The 12739-nt window shown below is 48.5% G+C and overlaps 1 protein-coding gene across 1 annotated transcript in view; it reads left to right on the plus strand.

The window, feature by feature from the left end:
• FAM20C (FAM20C golgi associated secretory pathway kinase) overlaps window positions 1-8848 on the plus strand; it is a 58609-nt gene extending 49761 nt beyond the window's left edge. The window contains exons 6-10 of the mRNA XM_074158396.1: window positions 3903-4083; window positions 4670-4779; window positions 6202-6283; window positions 6381-6440; window positions 7708-8848. Of these exons, the coding sequence (XP_074014497.1) occupies window positions 3903-4083; window positions 4670-4779; window positions 6202-6283; window positions 6381-6440; window positions 7708-7960 (686 nt within the window). The 3' untranslated portion in view covers window positions 7961-8848. The remainder of the gene's footprint in view (window positions 1-3902; window positions 4084-4669; window positions 4780-6201; window positions 6284-6380; window positions 6441-7707) is intronic.
• Window positions 8849-12739: the final 3891 nt, after the last annotated feature.

Genomic DNA, 12739 nt, shown 5'->3' on the forward strand with positions numbered 1-12739 from the left:
TTCATCTTGTACAAAGCTCTTCCCCTTGGGCTGGGAGACCACTGTTTGTAGCAGAAGCCCCTTCAGAGGGTAGATGTTGATGATGCCCATCAATGCACTGTGTTATTCCCTGGACCAGTGTGGGGATGGGGCAGAAGAAACCTCACTGCATCTCCACGCCTGGGCCATCTCACTCGTCCCCTCGAAATCAGGGCTTCTTTTCACCAGGGCATGGAGTGATAGGGCAAGGGATAACGGCTTCAAACTGGAAGAGGGGAGACTTAGATGAGATCTCAGGAAGAAATTTTTCACTCTGAGGGTGGTGAGCCCCTGGCCCAGGTTGCCCAGAGAAGCTGTGGCTGCCCCATCCCTGGAGGGGTTCAAGGCCAGGTTGGACGGGGCTTTGGGCAACCTGGTCTGGTGGGAGGTGTCCCTGCCCAGGGCAGGGGGTGGCACCGGATGGGCTTTAGGGTCCCTTCCAATTTGAACCATTCTGTGATTCGATGATTCTATGATTCTTACTGCCAGGAAGCTGCAGGCAGATGCAGGTCCAGAGCAGGCTGCAGTCCCTTCTCCATCGGGAAGGGGAGATGGCTGCAGGCAGAGGTCAGCCCATGCATTACCCTGCCTTCTGAGAGAAAGCAGATTGCAGAAAAGTGCACTTCCAGGCAGTTTGGACTAAACATGAGAAATGGAATTAGGTCAGTAATTATTTAAATTAATTTTGCATCCTTTGCAGTAGGGCAGACTGCAGTAGCCCCGCTACTCTTACAAATGAATGGTAATTTGCTAGGAAAAAAGAGACATATTAATGATGTCAGCCTTCGTTTTGGAAGTAATTGAGGCAGCAGCTTAAAGAAATCGATGTTACACAGCTAGTAAGCATTATGGTTTTGTTCATATTAACCAGTTCCAGGGGATTATGGATTTTTTTTTCCCCTCTCAGCAAACAATAGCAATTCTGAATTAGCTATTATTTTGAGCAGGTAAAAGAAAGATCTTTTCATGCATTGCTTTAGTAAATATTCAGGATTCTTTCCAGTTCTCCAGTTGCACAGGCTTGTTAAATGTCCTCTATTAACAGTCATGCAAATCTCAATAAAAGAACTGCTCTGCCAAGCAATTCGCTTTAAGGTATCTCCACTTCTTCCTTTTCTTCCCAAGAAGAATTATTGTTCAGCTCTGGGAATGACGCACAGGAAATGTGCAGATGAGTACGCAGACGCTCTAGTTCTTAATTGTTGTAATTAGTTGGAGTTTCGATCACCAGACCATGATTTTTTTGCGTGGATTTCATTACGGATTGTGTCCGTTCAGCCTCAGATAATGAAAATCAGACGTTTGCGAAATGGCCCGGGGTTCTCTGGCCTCTAGTGCTTTGGGGGAACAGTTTGGGTTTCTAATGAGGGAGGAGTTTGCATGTCGCAGATGCTCAGGGTTTGGACAATTTGCACGTACAAACATCCCTCCCCTCCTGGTTTGCCAGCGCTGCCGCTCGTCCTGTTCCCACCCGATACTTCAGGGACGGGGTCTGTGCAGAAACACCTGCATCACCTCAGAGAGGAGCCCGTGGGCCGGGCAGTTTCAACGGGAGGAGAAGGACCACGCTCCAGTGAGACCTCACCTCCCCTTTCCCTCTGGATTCTGCCCTCGGGAGGCCAAACCCTGCTCTAACGTGGGATCGCGGGCGAAGCACTGGGCTCTCTCTGGAAATCCCCCCCAGCCCACTGTGCAGAATGTGGGTCACCTACTTGGGCTCCAAAGAGGCTTTGCTGCCGCACCTTGAAGTCTTAAATGAGAAACTGTGGGTTTTTCTATATTTGGTATTTCTTCTTTTTTTCCTTCTGCGTCTTTGAGAAACCTTAAAAATGAACGTTTCCCCAGAGAATTTGAGCTGCTTCTCACCTCATCTCGATTCTGTGTAAGAACCAGGGTAGACATACCCGCATGTCTATTCTGTGTCGATCAAAGCAGCTGATTTCTTTAATTGTAATGTGAGATACAGCATCCTTTCACCTCCACTACCCCAGCAATCCAGCAGGAGCCGTGGAGATAACGTACCACAGAAAAAGCTTTGTCGTTGAAAGTCACTTCTCCCCGAGAAACACACTGGTGGGGTTTGTGTTTGCTGTCTGAATGCCAGGAGCCATCCTCCCGTCGTGGGGAGGGTGGGCTACCGTGACAGGCCACGGGGCTCGGTGGGGAAACGGCAAGTGGGAAGAGTGGGGCGAGTGGCCGGCGAGTGACAGAGAGCTCACGGGCTGGCCCTGTCACCCAGCAGCAGCGAATGCCACCACTGCCACCACTCCTGGGCTTCCCTGCAGGTTCATCTGGGCACCAGCCTGTGATTAGTGTCAGATGATTAGTCCCAGTCGCCTTGTTGACACTTCGGAGCAGGGCTTCATCGTTCCCAAAGTTGAATTCAGAAGCAAACTGTTAAACAGGGTATTTATCTCCCCACCGGGCAAAATGTAGTTTTGTTTAATGTAATTCCTTTTGGGAAAGGCCGGGTTTCCATCGCGGGGCAGAGCCCGGGCCCTTTGCTCGGTGCAGAGCGGGCACAGCGGCGGATAACGGAGCATCGGATCCGCTGCCAGCAGGGGACAGCTCATGGAAACCCTCCAACATAAATTGTCTCAGGCGATTGAGATGAAATCCCCTGGTCTCCCTCCCTCCAGGGACGAGCTGGTGATGGTGACGCAGCCGAAGGGGAGCACGAGCCCCACGGCAGCTCCGGCCCCGGCTGCAGCGTGGGAAGAGCTCTGCCTTCCCACCCGGGCACGGGGAAAGATGGGAGCTCCTACCGTCTCCGCATCTGCACGGGATTCCTTGTAAAGCGTCTCTTGTGGCAGCTTGGAACCCCTTGAAATATTTGGTCTGCTTACCTTTCCCAGCCTCGTGGCAGGCAGAAAATCACCTCCCTCCATTCCCCAGCCCTTCCCGCCTCATTTCTCCTCATCCTGCCCAAGGGGAGAGGAGCTCGGGCGCAGGATTTGAATTTGGAGGCGTTGTGGGGAATTAGGGAGCAATGTGACTTCTCAGCTTCCTGCATTACCATAAGGAAAGGGCAGAGTCTAATGACATTTTATGTGCATAAAGCAATGTCAGAAGAGTTGTAGCACAGCAAGAAGACGAGTTTTGTGCTCCTGTTTGTAGTCCAGTGTTGGAGGGGACTGGGATGAGCTGCCTTCTCCCACCTCCAGGGAATCCACCTGAGAAGGGGGTGCTGGTGAAGAGGTGGGTGTTCCTGTTGGAACAGAAGTTTGTGGTGGCAGCTTTGGGGAGGTTTGAAGGTAACACACGCTCCAAAACCACCTGTGGGTTCTTTTTCTGTGGCTGTTGGAGTAACGTGATGTGTGGAGGAAGAGATTTGTGCTTGGGATGTGTGCTGACAGGGTTCCATCTGCGCCATTTCCACCTTCCACACACCCCCACATTAGTCTTCATGGTAAATAGTTCTCCTTAGGAAAACTGCCAGTTCTTCTCCTACCAGCAAGTAAATGAATGAAATGTTGTTGTCTGTTCTTAAAGAAATGAGCCAAGATTTTGAAAGGTGCCTTAATTTGGGGCACGTGGCACTTGTTCAGCTGTGGGATTTGGGGTCCTGGGGCAACAAATAGATCCCAAAGGATGTATCCACCTGACAAAATGAAAGGAGAAGGGAAAGGATTAAAAAAAATAAAATTTGTGTTTTTTTCTGGAATATAAATAGACTGGAAATAGCCACGGAGAGCTCAGCACAGGGTGTGATCCCAGCCACCAAAATGAGCGTCTCTCTGCTGGTTTCAGCGGAAGAAAACTCTTGTGGTAACGGGGTTTGGGGTCTGAGATTTATTTCGGCTCATACATACATCAGTGCTTTTATGAATTCTCGAACAGCAATTTAAGAGCAGGTTGTAAAACTTTTTTCCTTTATTTTCCAGCCAACAACATCTGCTTCTATGGGGAATGTTCCTACTACTGCTCCACGGAGCACGCCCTGTGTGGGAAACCGGATCAGATCGAGGGCTCTCTGGCCGCTTTCCTGCCCGATTTGTCTTTAGCTAAAAGGAAGACCTGGAGAAACCCTTGGAGACGCTCCTACCACAAGCGCAAGAAAGCAGAGTGAGTAGTGGGGAGTGAAGGGCGGTAAAAATATAACAATTCTGCAGTTACTGCCCTGGCCCGATGTAAAGCACTGAGGGTCAGGAGAGCATCTGCCTGTCTTCAGAGGGTCCAGTCCTGGGAAGGGACGGAGCACTCACACTTGTGAGGAGCTCCAGCTCATGGTCCTGAGCCTGAAAGGACCTTCAGTGGCGTAACTCCCTGGTGGGACAGGAACCTCTGGTGGCTTTGGAGGATGCAAAGGGACCTGAGTCCTGTCAGAGAGAGAGAGATTCCCTGCCCCCAGCTGCCCTCAGCGAGTCTCAGGTGTTTTCATGGTACAACCGATGGTGCAGCTAGTCTCCTAAACCCTGAAGCTCTTAGCCAGAGAGTTCTCAATCTTGTCATTGTCTTCCTTTTTCATCAGTCACGACCTGTATTGGTTGCCCGCATTGCTGGAAGCAGCCTGAAGAATTTGCTGCCTCTACCTGACCCTGCCCTCAATCGAACGTGATACAACTGGATCTTTGCAAAATAACATTTTCTTTTTAATACTCAGTAAGCTTTGTATGCCACATAAAATATCAAAATATTGGTTTTTCTCCAGATGGGAAGTTGATCCAGATTATTGTGAAGAGGTTAAACAAACACCTCCGTATGACAGTGGGACCAGAATTCTGGATATAATGGATATGACAGTTTTTGATTTCCTAATGGGTATGTTTCATCTCTTTCAAAAATTAAATGCAACATTTAATTAGAGTAAGAACCATTTCTTTCCACACTGCTCTGCATAGCTCAGCAGTTTGCGAAAGCGTGGACGGATCTGCATTTTCTGTGTGTGCCGTTCTAGATGGTGATGAGAAAATGCAGATTCCCGTGGTTGTGTGTTCCCATCAGCATAGATTAAAGGAGCAGAGATGCTCAGAAACACAGAGCGGTGATGGACGGGGTCAGGCTGGTCCTTCACAGCAGCCAAGGGCTTCACGGTTTGCTTTAGTGAGTGCTTCACCATGAATGAACAGGCCAAGGACCTTCATTACCCGCACATGGCCGTAGTATTCACTGCTGCTTCCTCTATAAACTGTCAAAAAGAGGTGCTGCTTTGTCACAAAGGCCACTGTTCTCTCTATCAGAAAGTTTTTTCTGTTCATGTAACGTTTGGAGTAAAATAATTATTATCAGGCAGGTAATAGTGACCAATTCCAAGCCAACTCAGTAGTTACCACTGAGATGTCCTTGTGTGAACTGCTGCAGCCGAAGTCCCTGTAAGGTGCCCACAGCCATGATCCTCGGCCACGTGCCAGCACGGACATACGCTCTGCCACTGCTGCGATCCCTGCAATAGGCTGCAGCAGGAAAGGCCAGATCACAGCCCTGCAGCCATATGTGGCATCTATAAGCTGCTTAAGACCCCTACCAGGAAGACAAAATTCATAGCGTGGCATCAATGCCCAGCAGGAGCATCCTGAGCATCCCCATCCATGCGTTAGAGCCATGCAGTAGCATCCTGAACATCCTGATCCATACAGGATGAGCCATGGTACCGCTTTGGCTTCCCAGGCAGCCAGAAAATTTGGACAAAGTTCTTAATTGAGCTAAGCCAGGATGTTTGGTTGTGGTTCAGAACATTTACCACGATATTAGCAAAGTCATACGGATTGAAATCTCTGCGTGGAGGATGCCTTTTCTCCTCCCTCGCACCCAGCACATGTCCCTTGGCTGCGTTGCTGCTTGTTTGTGCTGGTGAAGCTCTGCTGGCTCAGGAGGTGGCTACCTCACGGATGACCAGGCTCCTGGAGCAGCTGAGATGCCGTCATACTTGAGAGGGATTCCCTTGGCATACCCCAGGAGGGAGTTGCTGGAAGGTGGGAAGGTTCATTCTGTCTCCTGATGGGTCATCTAGAGCTTGAGAAGCTCCCAGAGGTGGAACAGCCCATCTTCCAGTGTCCCACGCTCTGGGCTTTCTGCAGGAGAAGCGAAGGAGCCCAGTGGACCCATTGCTTTCTCTGCCCTACATGAACATCGCGTTTGGGCAGCTCTGGGCTTCTCACTGAGCGGTGGCTTTGGTCTCTCCTTGCCCTGCAGGCCCTCCAGCGAGCCAGAGCGAGAACAGTCTTTTTTCTCTTTATTCCCTAGGTAACATGGATCGACATCACTACGAAACCTTTGAGAAGTTTGGAAATGAAACATTTATTATCCACTTGGATAATGGAAGAGGGTAAATACCTTTCATAACCTTTCTGGGGGGAAAAAAAAAGAAAAAAGTTAGTCTTTCAAACAGCCTTTGTCATATTCTTGCTCTTATCTTTTAACAGGTTTGGAAAATACTCCCATGACGAACTTTCCATATTGGTGCCTTTAAACCAGTGCTGCAGGTTTGTTTCTGGAGTTGTTTCCCATTTGTTACGGCTGTTTCCACTAACAAGAGTGGAGTGTTCAAGTGAATCTTTTACTGCATGGTGGGAGAGGGGGAGATGTTGGGGTCCTGGCCACTGAGCCCGACCCGAGCGAGCCCCAACCGCTGGCACTGCCATGTTGGTGCTTTGTTGGGACCAGGACCCTGCAGGAACGTGGCCAGGAGCTGCTGTGGGAGAAGCTTGAGGAGGACAATATAAATGTCCCATAAAGTCAAGTGGAAAACTGTCCCCAGCCCCTTTGAGTGCTTCACGAGGGCTTTCCAGGATGCCCATGGTCAGGATTTTCAGAGGTGTCCAAGGCCAGGTTGGACTTTGAGCAACCTGGTCTAGTGGGAGGTGTCCCTGCCCAGGGTAGGGGGTGGCACTGGATGGGCTTTAAGGTTCCTTCTAACTCTAACCGTTCTGTGATTCTATGACATTTAGAGGTTCAGCTTTGCATGGCTGGGACCCAGGGCCAGCTCTGTGTCTGCGGAGCCTCTGGGCATCCCGGCCAGCAGGAGCCACTGCTGCCACCGCCCTCACCCCAGCTCAGGGCCACCTGCCCCTCATGTGTTGGGACTGGTGTCCCCCCCTGAGTGCTGCACCCCACTGAGGAGCAGGAGGGCTGTCTGCTCGGGGCTGTGAAACCTTCAAAACCTCTCCGCCTCCCAAAGCTTAGTAACACCGTGGCAGTCCCTGCTTCTCAGCATTCCACATCACATAATTCACTAGAACATCTCTCTTATGAGGAGAGGCTGAGGGACTTGGGTCTTTTTAGTCTGGAGAAGAGAAGAATGAAGGGGGATCTGATCAATGCTTATCAATACTTAAAGGGTGGGTGTCAGGAGCATGGGGCCAGTCTTTTTCAGTGGTGCCCAGTGACAGGACAAGAGGTCACGGGCACAAACTGGAATGCGGGAAGTTCCATCTCAACATGAGGAGGAACTTCTTTCCTGTGAGGGTGGCAGAGCCCTGGAAGAGGCTGCCCAGAGAGGTGGTGGAGTCTCCGTCTCTGAAGACATTCAGACCCGCCTGGACACGTTCCTGTGGGACCTGCTCTGGGTGACCCTGCTCTGGCAGGGGGTTGGACTAAGTGATCTCCAGAGGTCCCTTCCAACCCCATATCATTCTGTGATTCTGTGATTCTGTTTTCAGACTGTTACCCCTCTACTGACGATAAGCCTTTTAGCCCTGACAAGACCAATAGTGATGAAAATACTGATTTGCATGGTTTTTTCTCTTCTAGAATAAGGAAGTCCACCTATCTGCGATTACAGTTGTTAGCCAAGGAGGAATACAAACTCAGTCTCTTGATGAAGGAATCTTTACTAAAAGATAAAATCGCTCCCGTTCTCTACCAGCCTCACTTGGAGGCCATGGACAGGCGGCTGCGGATTGTCCTCAAGGCTGTTAGTGACTGCATAGAGAAGGATGGTTATGACAATGTGGTTGAAAATGACTTTAACGCTGATGTTAACACTGTTGCGACCGAGAGGTAGTGAAATGGCAAGACTACGTTTTTACCAGCCGAGAAAAGAAGATTCAAAAAGGAAAAAAAAAGAAAAAAAAAAAAAAAGTCTTGCAAAAGACTGTATATGCCACTTTGTGAATTCAGTGAATTCAGAAATGAGATATAATTGTTCCCAAAGTAGGTAAAGTGTAGACTCTGCAAAGGCTTAGTTCATTAAAAAAAATAATGTGATGCTTTTCCTTAGTTCCTAAAGAGAGATTATGAAAAGGTTCAGAAAATGCTCAGATCATGGACAGACAACAGTCCTGCAGCGAAACACCTCCTGTCCTTTTTGTATAGAAAGGAGGCCTTTACTTAATATTTTGTATTTATATATGGTATATCTATGAAACCCCAGACCTACCTACCAAATTTAACTGAGAGGGACGGCATAGTTTTGTGACTCACACTTTATTTGTGGTGACGGTCCACTTAGTACTTTGTGTTAACCCTTTAAGTGCTCTAATCCACTGTATCTTATTTAAATTGAATGCTTTTTCCCCCCCAGCTACTCAGCATTTAAAGGGTTAAGGCATTATGAACTTTTAAAGGCAAAAAATAATAATTATTATAATAATAAACAGTGGTTACAGGAAGGGAATGTCACTAATTGTGCATTGACAGGAATACTTGAATGTTGGTTTTACAAAGTGATGTAAAATGACAAGTTGTACTATTTGTCCATAAGGAGGTGGCAGCTCTTATCTTTCTAGACTATCATAGCTGAGCTGCTGCTTCTCAACTTCGCTTTTGATAGTTTTGTGTAAATATATACATATATGGGTAAAAAAGCTGCTTTCGGCAGCTCTAGGCTTACTTTTGCAGCATTTTTGTGGAATTGTTTGCGACGTGGTAAAAGTGCAATAAAGATATGGCAAAATGTGTAGCTGTCACGTCCGAATGGATTCATTTTTCCCTGGAAATCTGGCTCAGAGCCAAGCTGGGAGCAGCAGCCACGAGTTCCAGAAGCAGCTGTTTAAATTGTCACCCCCTTCTGTACCAAGAGCCGGTCGAGGCGGGGCAGGGAGTTGGCGATTAATACACATGGCAGCTCCGGTAAGGACCATGGTGTTGGAAATGGCTCATTTGTCATATGAAAGCATCTTCCTCTCGCAATTAGGGCTGTACAGAAACACCTCGAAAAGATTATGCCGTGACGCACTGCCCAGGGGATTTAGGTACATCGGTTCCCTGAACTTGGGAGGCAAAAGCCCTTGCACAGCCCAGAAAATCTCAGCCTAAATTCTCTAGAAATACGATTTTCTTCACCAAATAGTTCTGAATCATGTTCAGCTGAGTTCATGTAACGTGTGTGGAGACTTGCAGCCCAAAAGCAAGCTGTAAATTGAACAAGTGGCTGGTTTTGACTGGTGAAAACATGGTATGGTCCGGAAGGAATCCCTCGCCACTCTTCTGGGCGAGGAGAGAATTTATTATGTCAATATTCATCACAACTATAATTCAAATCTGCCATTTGTTTCATTTTATGTTTCGTCTCAGGGATTTATAAACGTATATATACTTTAAAAGCTTGTAGCCAGATAGACTAAATGTAGGCATTTCAGCAGGTTGAAATTATGAATGAGAGAGAGAGCTGCTTTATGAAGTCTCATTCCCTTCTGAGGTTGATGCATTATCACTGAAAAACATATGTCTTTTACTATTTCACTACCTGTTTCAAATTCCCGCAGCTCTAACAGCCGTGGTGTACAAAGACATCAGAACATCTCGGATTATACAAGCGTCCATGAACTTGGAAAATTTCTGAGTTTCTCCAGGTTTTTTTTCCCCTTTCCGAGACCCACCCGTGCCGTGAGGATGCTCTCTGTAATGCAGCACTCGCGCTGCCGCTCGCTCTCTGTCAGCCAAAAAGCCCAGAACTTGGGATTTTTAAAAGGTGAAATGGGTGACATTGTCCTTGCTCTATCCTTAATGCCTGGCTGTGGTTTTCCTGCAGGTGCAGCTTTTTCTCATGATGAGATTGTGCCAGGAGAGAGGGCAGGGGCTATAAAATCACTGCCCCAGGTCTGCTCTTGGAGGCACCTTGGCTCATGGAGGAGCAGGGGCAGCCCAGGGCTTTGTCCTGGAGGAGCTGGGTTATGGGTCAGGAGCTTCTGGCAGGGTGGGTCAAGCTGGAGGTGTCTGCAGGGGCTGCAGGGACATAAACTCACTCTTATGAACCTGATTCTGAATTTCTATACGCAGGATTAGTAGTGTTTCTGGAGAATAATTAACCAGAGGTTGCTTATCCTTGCCATATGTAGGGTCTCTGGTTTTTCTCCTTTCCTGAGCTTTGATGCCCCCCCTCGCAAGCTCTGTCCTATGGCTCTCTACACCTAAAAATTCTTGTCCCCTGTCCTCAATTAGGCACACAGAAAAACCGAAGGGAAAGCTTTTCTTCGGGATGAGACATGCCAGCACCTTGGAAGGAGAGAGATAATAGCTAAGAGCTGGAAGAGATTTGCTTTCCTCTGGCCTCCGATGAGAAATTGGGGTGAATTGACCCCACCTGAGCAGTGGGATCCTCAAGTGCTCGGGCAGCAAGAGCCGAGCCCAGGCCCTTCGTGAGGGCACGGGACTGATCTGGGGGTTATTTCAAGTGGAAGGGCTGGTTAATTACAGAAGCTGTGGAGCTGCTTCTCGGTGTCTCCCAGGAAGCTGTGGTGTGTTTGTGTTCCCGCTGCCAGGTGGGTAGAGCTTTGACTGATGTTAATTTCCTGCAGGTTTGGGAAGGGAAAGGAATTCTTGCCTTGTTCCGATAGTTCTTTTCTCCGTGGGCAGGGGTGGGTGGGCACGACTGATGGGAAAGGAGCCAGGGGCGGGGGGGGTGAACCTGTGGCTCTGCCTTTCAGCTCCTGGGCTAATGCAGCCTTGAGAATGGCTCTGTACAGCCCGGGGGGGGGACCTGCGCTTTTGGGGTGCATCTGCACCTTTTTAGGGAAAGGGTGTTGCTCTCCTGGGGTGAGATCCATCCTTCTGCAGGCACCGAGGGCTCACCTAGCTATCTCAACAGCGGGGACAACCTGAGGGTGGCTTTGCCTGTTCTGGGGGGCTGTGGTGGGGAGGAGAGGGTGGGTTTGGGGGGCAGAGGTCCTGCTCTTTGTCACGCACGTGTGACGGCAGATCCCCGCAGTGCGAGACGGTGGCTCTGGAGTGGCTGTCGCTGCGCATCGGGTCAGTAACTCCTGCGGCGAGGAGGATTAGCGTGGCAGGGTGGAACATCTCCCCAGGAGCCCTACGTACCGCACAGACAAACAAATTTGCTCTAAGAAGATAATTTAAACGTCGGAATCCAATCGAGTTTTGTCTCCAAATCTCAAAAAAGGGGTGGAGCAACAGCACACAGGCAAAAACACACCAAGAAATCAGTGTAGTCTATTGGGGCATAACGTGTTCAGCACAACAAATATAGTATGCACAATACATAACAGATAAAAATAGATAGTGCACTTCTAAAACCACCTAATTACAACTGTATCTGACAGCCTAGAATAGCTTACTGTATTCTCCGGAGTAATTCAGTTGAGAGCCTCATTTTGTTTTGCTGTTTTTCTGTTATTTAAGCATCAAAGGGAATTCACACAAATTAAAAAAATAATCAAAAAAAGCTCTCACTGTTTGCATTGGGTATCAGTGCTGGGATCAGCAGGGCCCGTGGTGGAGGTACAATCCCGGAGGAGATGGCAATGGGAGCAACAGCAAGAAGCGTCCTGTGGGAGGAGGGACCTGGGGCTTCAGCCTGGCTGTTGCCTCTGGGCACTGGACTGGGAATGAACTGGTCCCGTGGGGCCTTCAAGGGAGGAGCATCCACAGGATGCTCTGGTTCCTGGTTCCTGCCGGTGGGTCTGTATGTGGTACTGGTAGCTCTGAGGGGGGTGTCCTGCCCGCTGCTATTACAGCAACTGCATTGTCCCCTTAACCATCTAAACTCCTCCTGGGGACTGTCCCCAGGCTCTTGTGGCCCCAGCCAAAGTGGGTTGAGGTTCCAGCTTGGGGCTGGATGTGTATTAGAGCCTTGATTATTTGCATCCTGTTCCTCTAATACTGAGTGTAGGACTGCAAAATTAATTTTCCAGAATTTATTCCAGATCTTGGGTGTTTCTATGGGCTTTCTTGCCGGTGGTTGTTTACTAAAATATTTGGGGCTTAATATGCAGAAACGAACATGAACAAGGAAGATCCTTTTTAAGCTGTAAATTGAGTGTTTGAGGGAAATGTTGAGTTGCCTGGGACAAGTTTTCACATGGAATTTAAAGTTATTACTGGTTAGAAGCTGCTGGATTTCTTGAGAATACTTTTTTATGCTAAAAGGGATTCATAGGTAGCCTCCAGCCATAGCTCAGTCTGTGACCAGATCAAACTGAATTATCTGCTTCCTTCTACATTTGCATCAGGAAAGTACCAATCCAATGCTTTTGGGGGCTGTCTAGAAAAAAATTAAAAGCAATTCAACTTGGTGGGTCAAAAGAGCTGAGAACTGAGGTCAGACCAGCTCTGGTCAGGGGGGAAAATGAAGAATAAGTAAAAAGGAGGGTATTGGTTTGGCGGTACCAGAACCTCTTCCTTCAATGCAAGGTCAGAGAGAAAGTTTGTGGCTTGAGATTGTCTTCAATCTCAATTGCTGGAATACGTGCTCTCTGCTGTCCATCTTTTCTGAGGTATTAAACGCCTTCCAAGGCTTTCCGTTCCTGCAGGTTTGATGTAGTTCACAAGAAGAAGTGGGGGGTTAGAGCAGGATGGGGGGAATGCCCACATTTATGTCCAATCC

This window comes from Numenius arquata, chromosome 14 (assembly GCF_964106895.1).
Source record: "Numenius arquata chromosome 14, bNumArq3.hap1.1, whole genome shotgun sequence".
NCBI classification, from domain to species: domain Eukaryota; kingdom Metazoa; phylum Chordata; class Aves; order Charadriiformes; family Scolopacidae; genus Numenius; species Numenius arquata.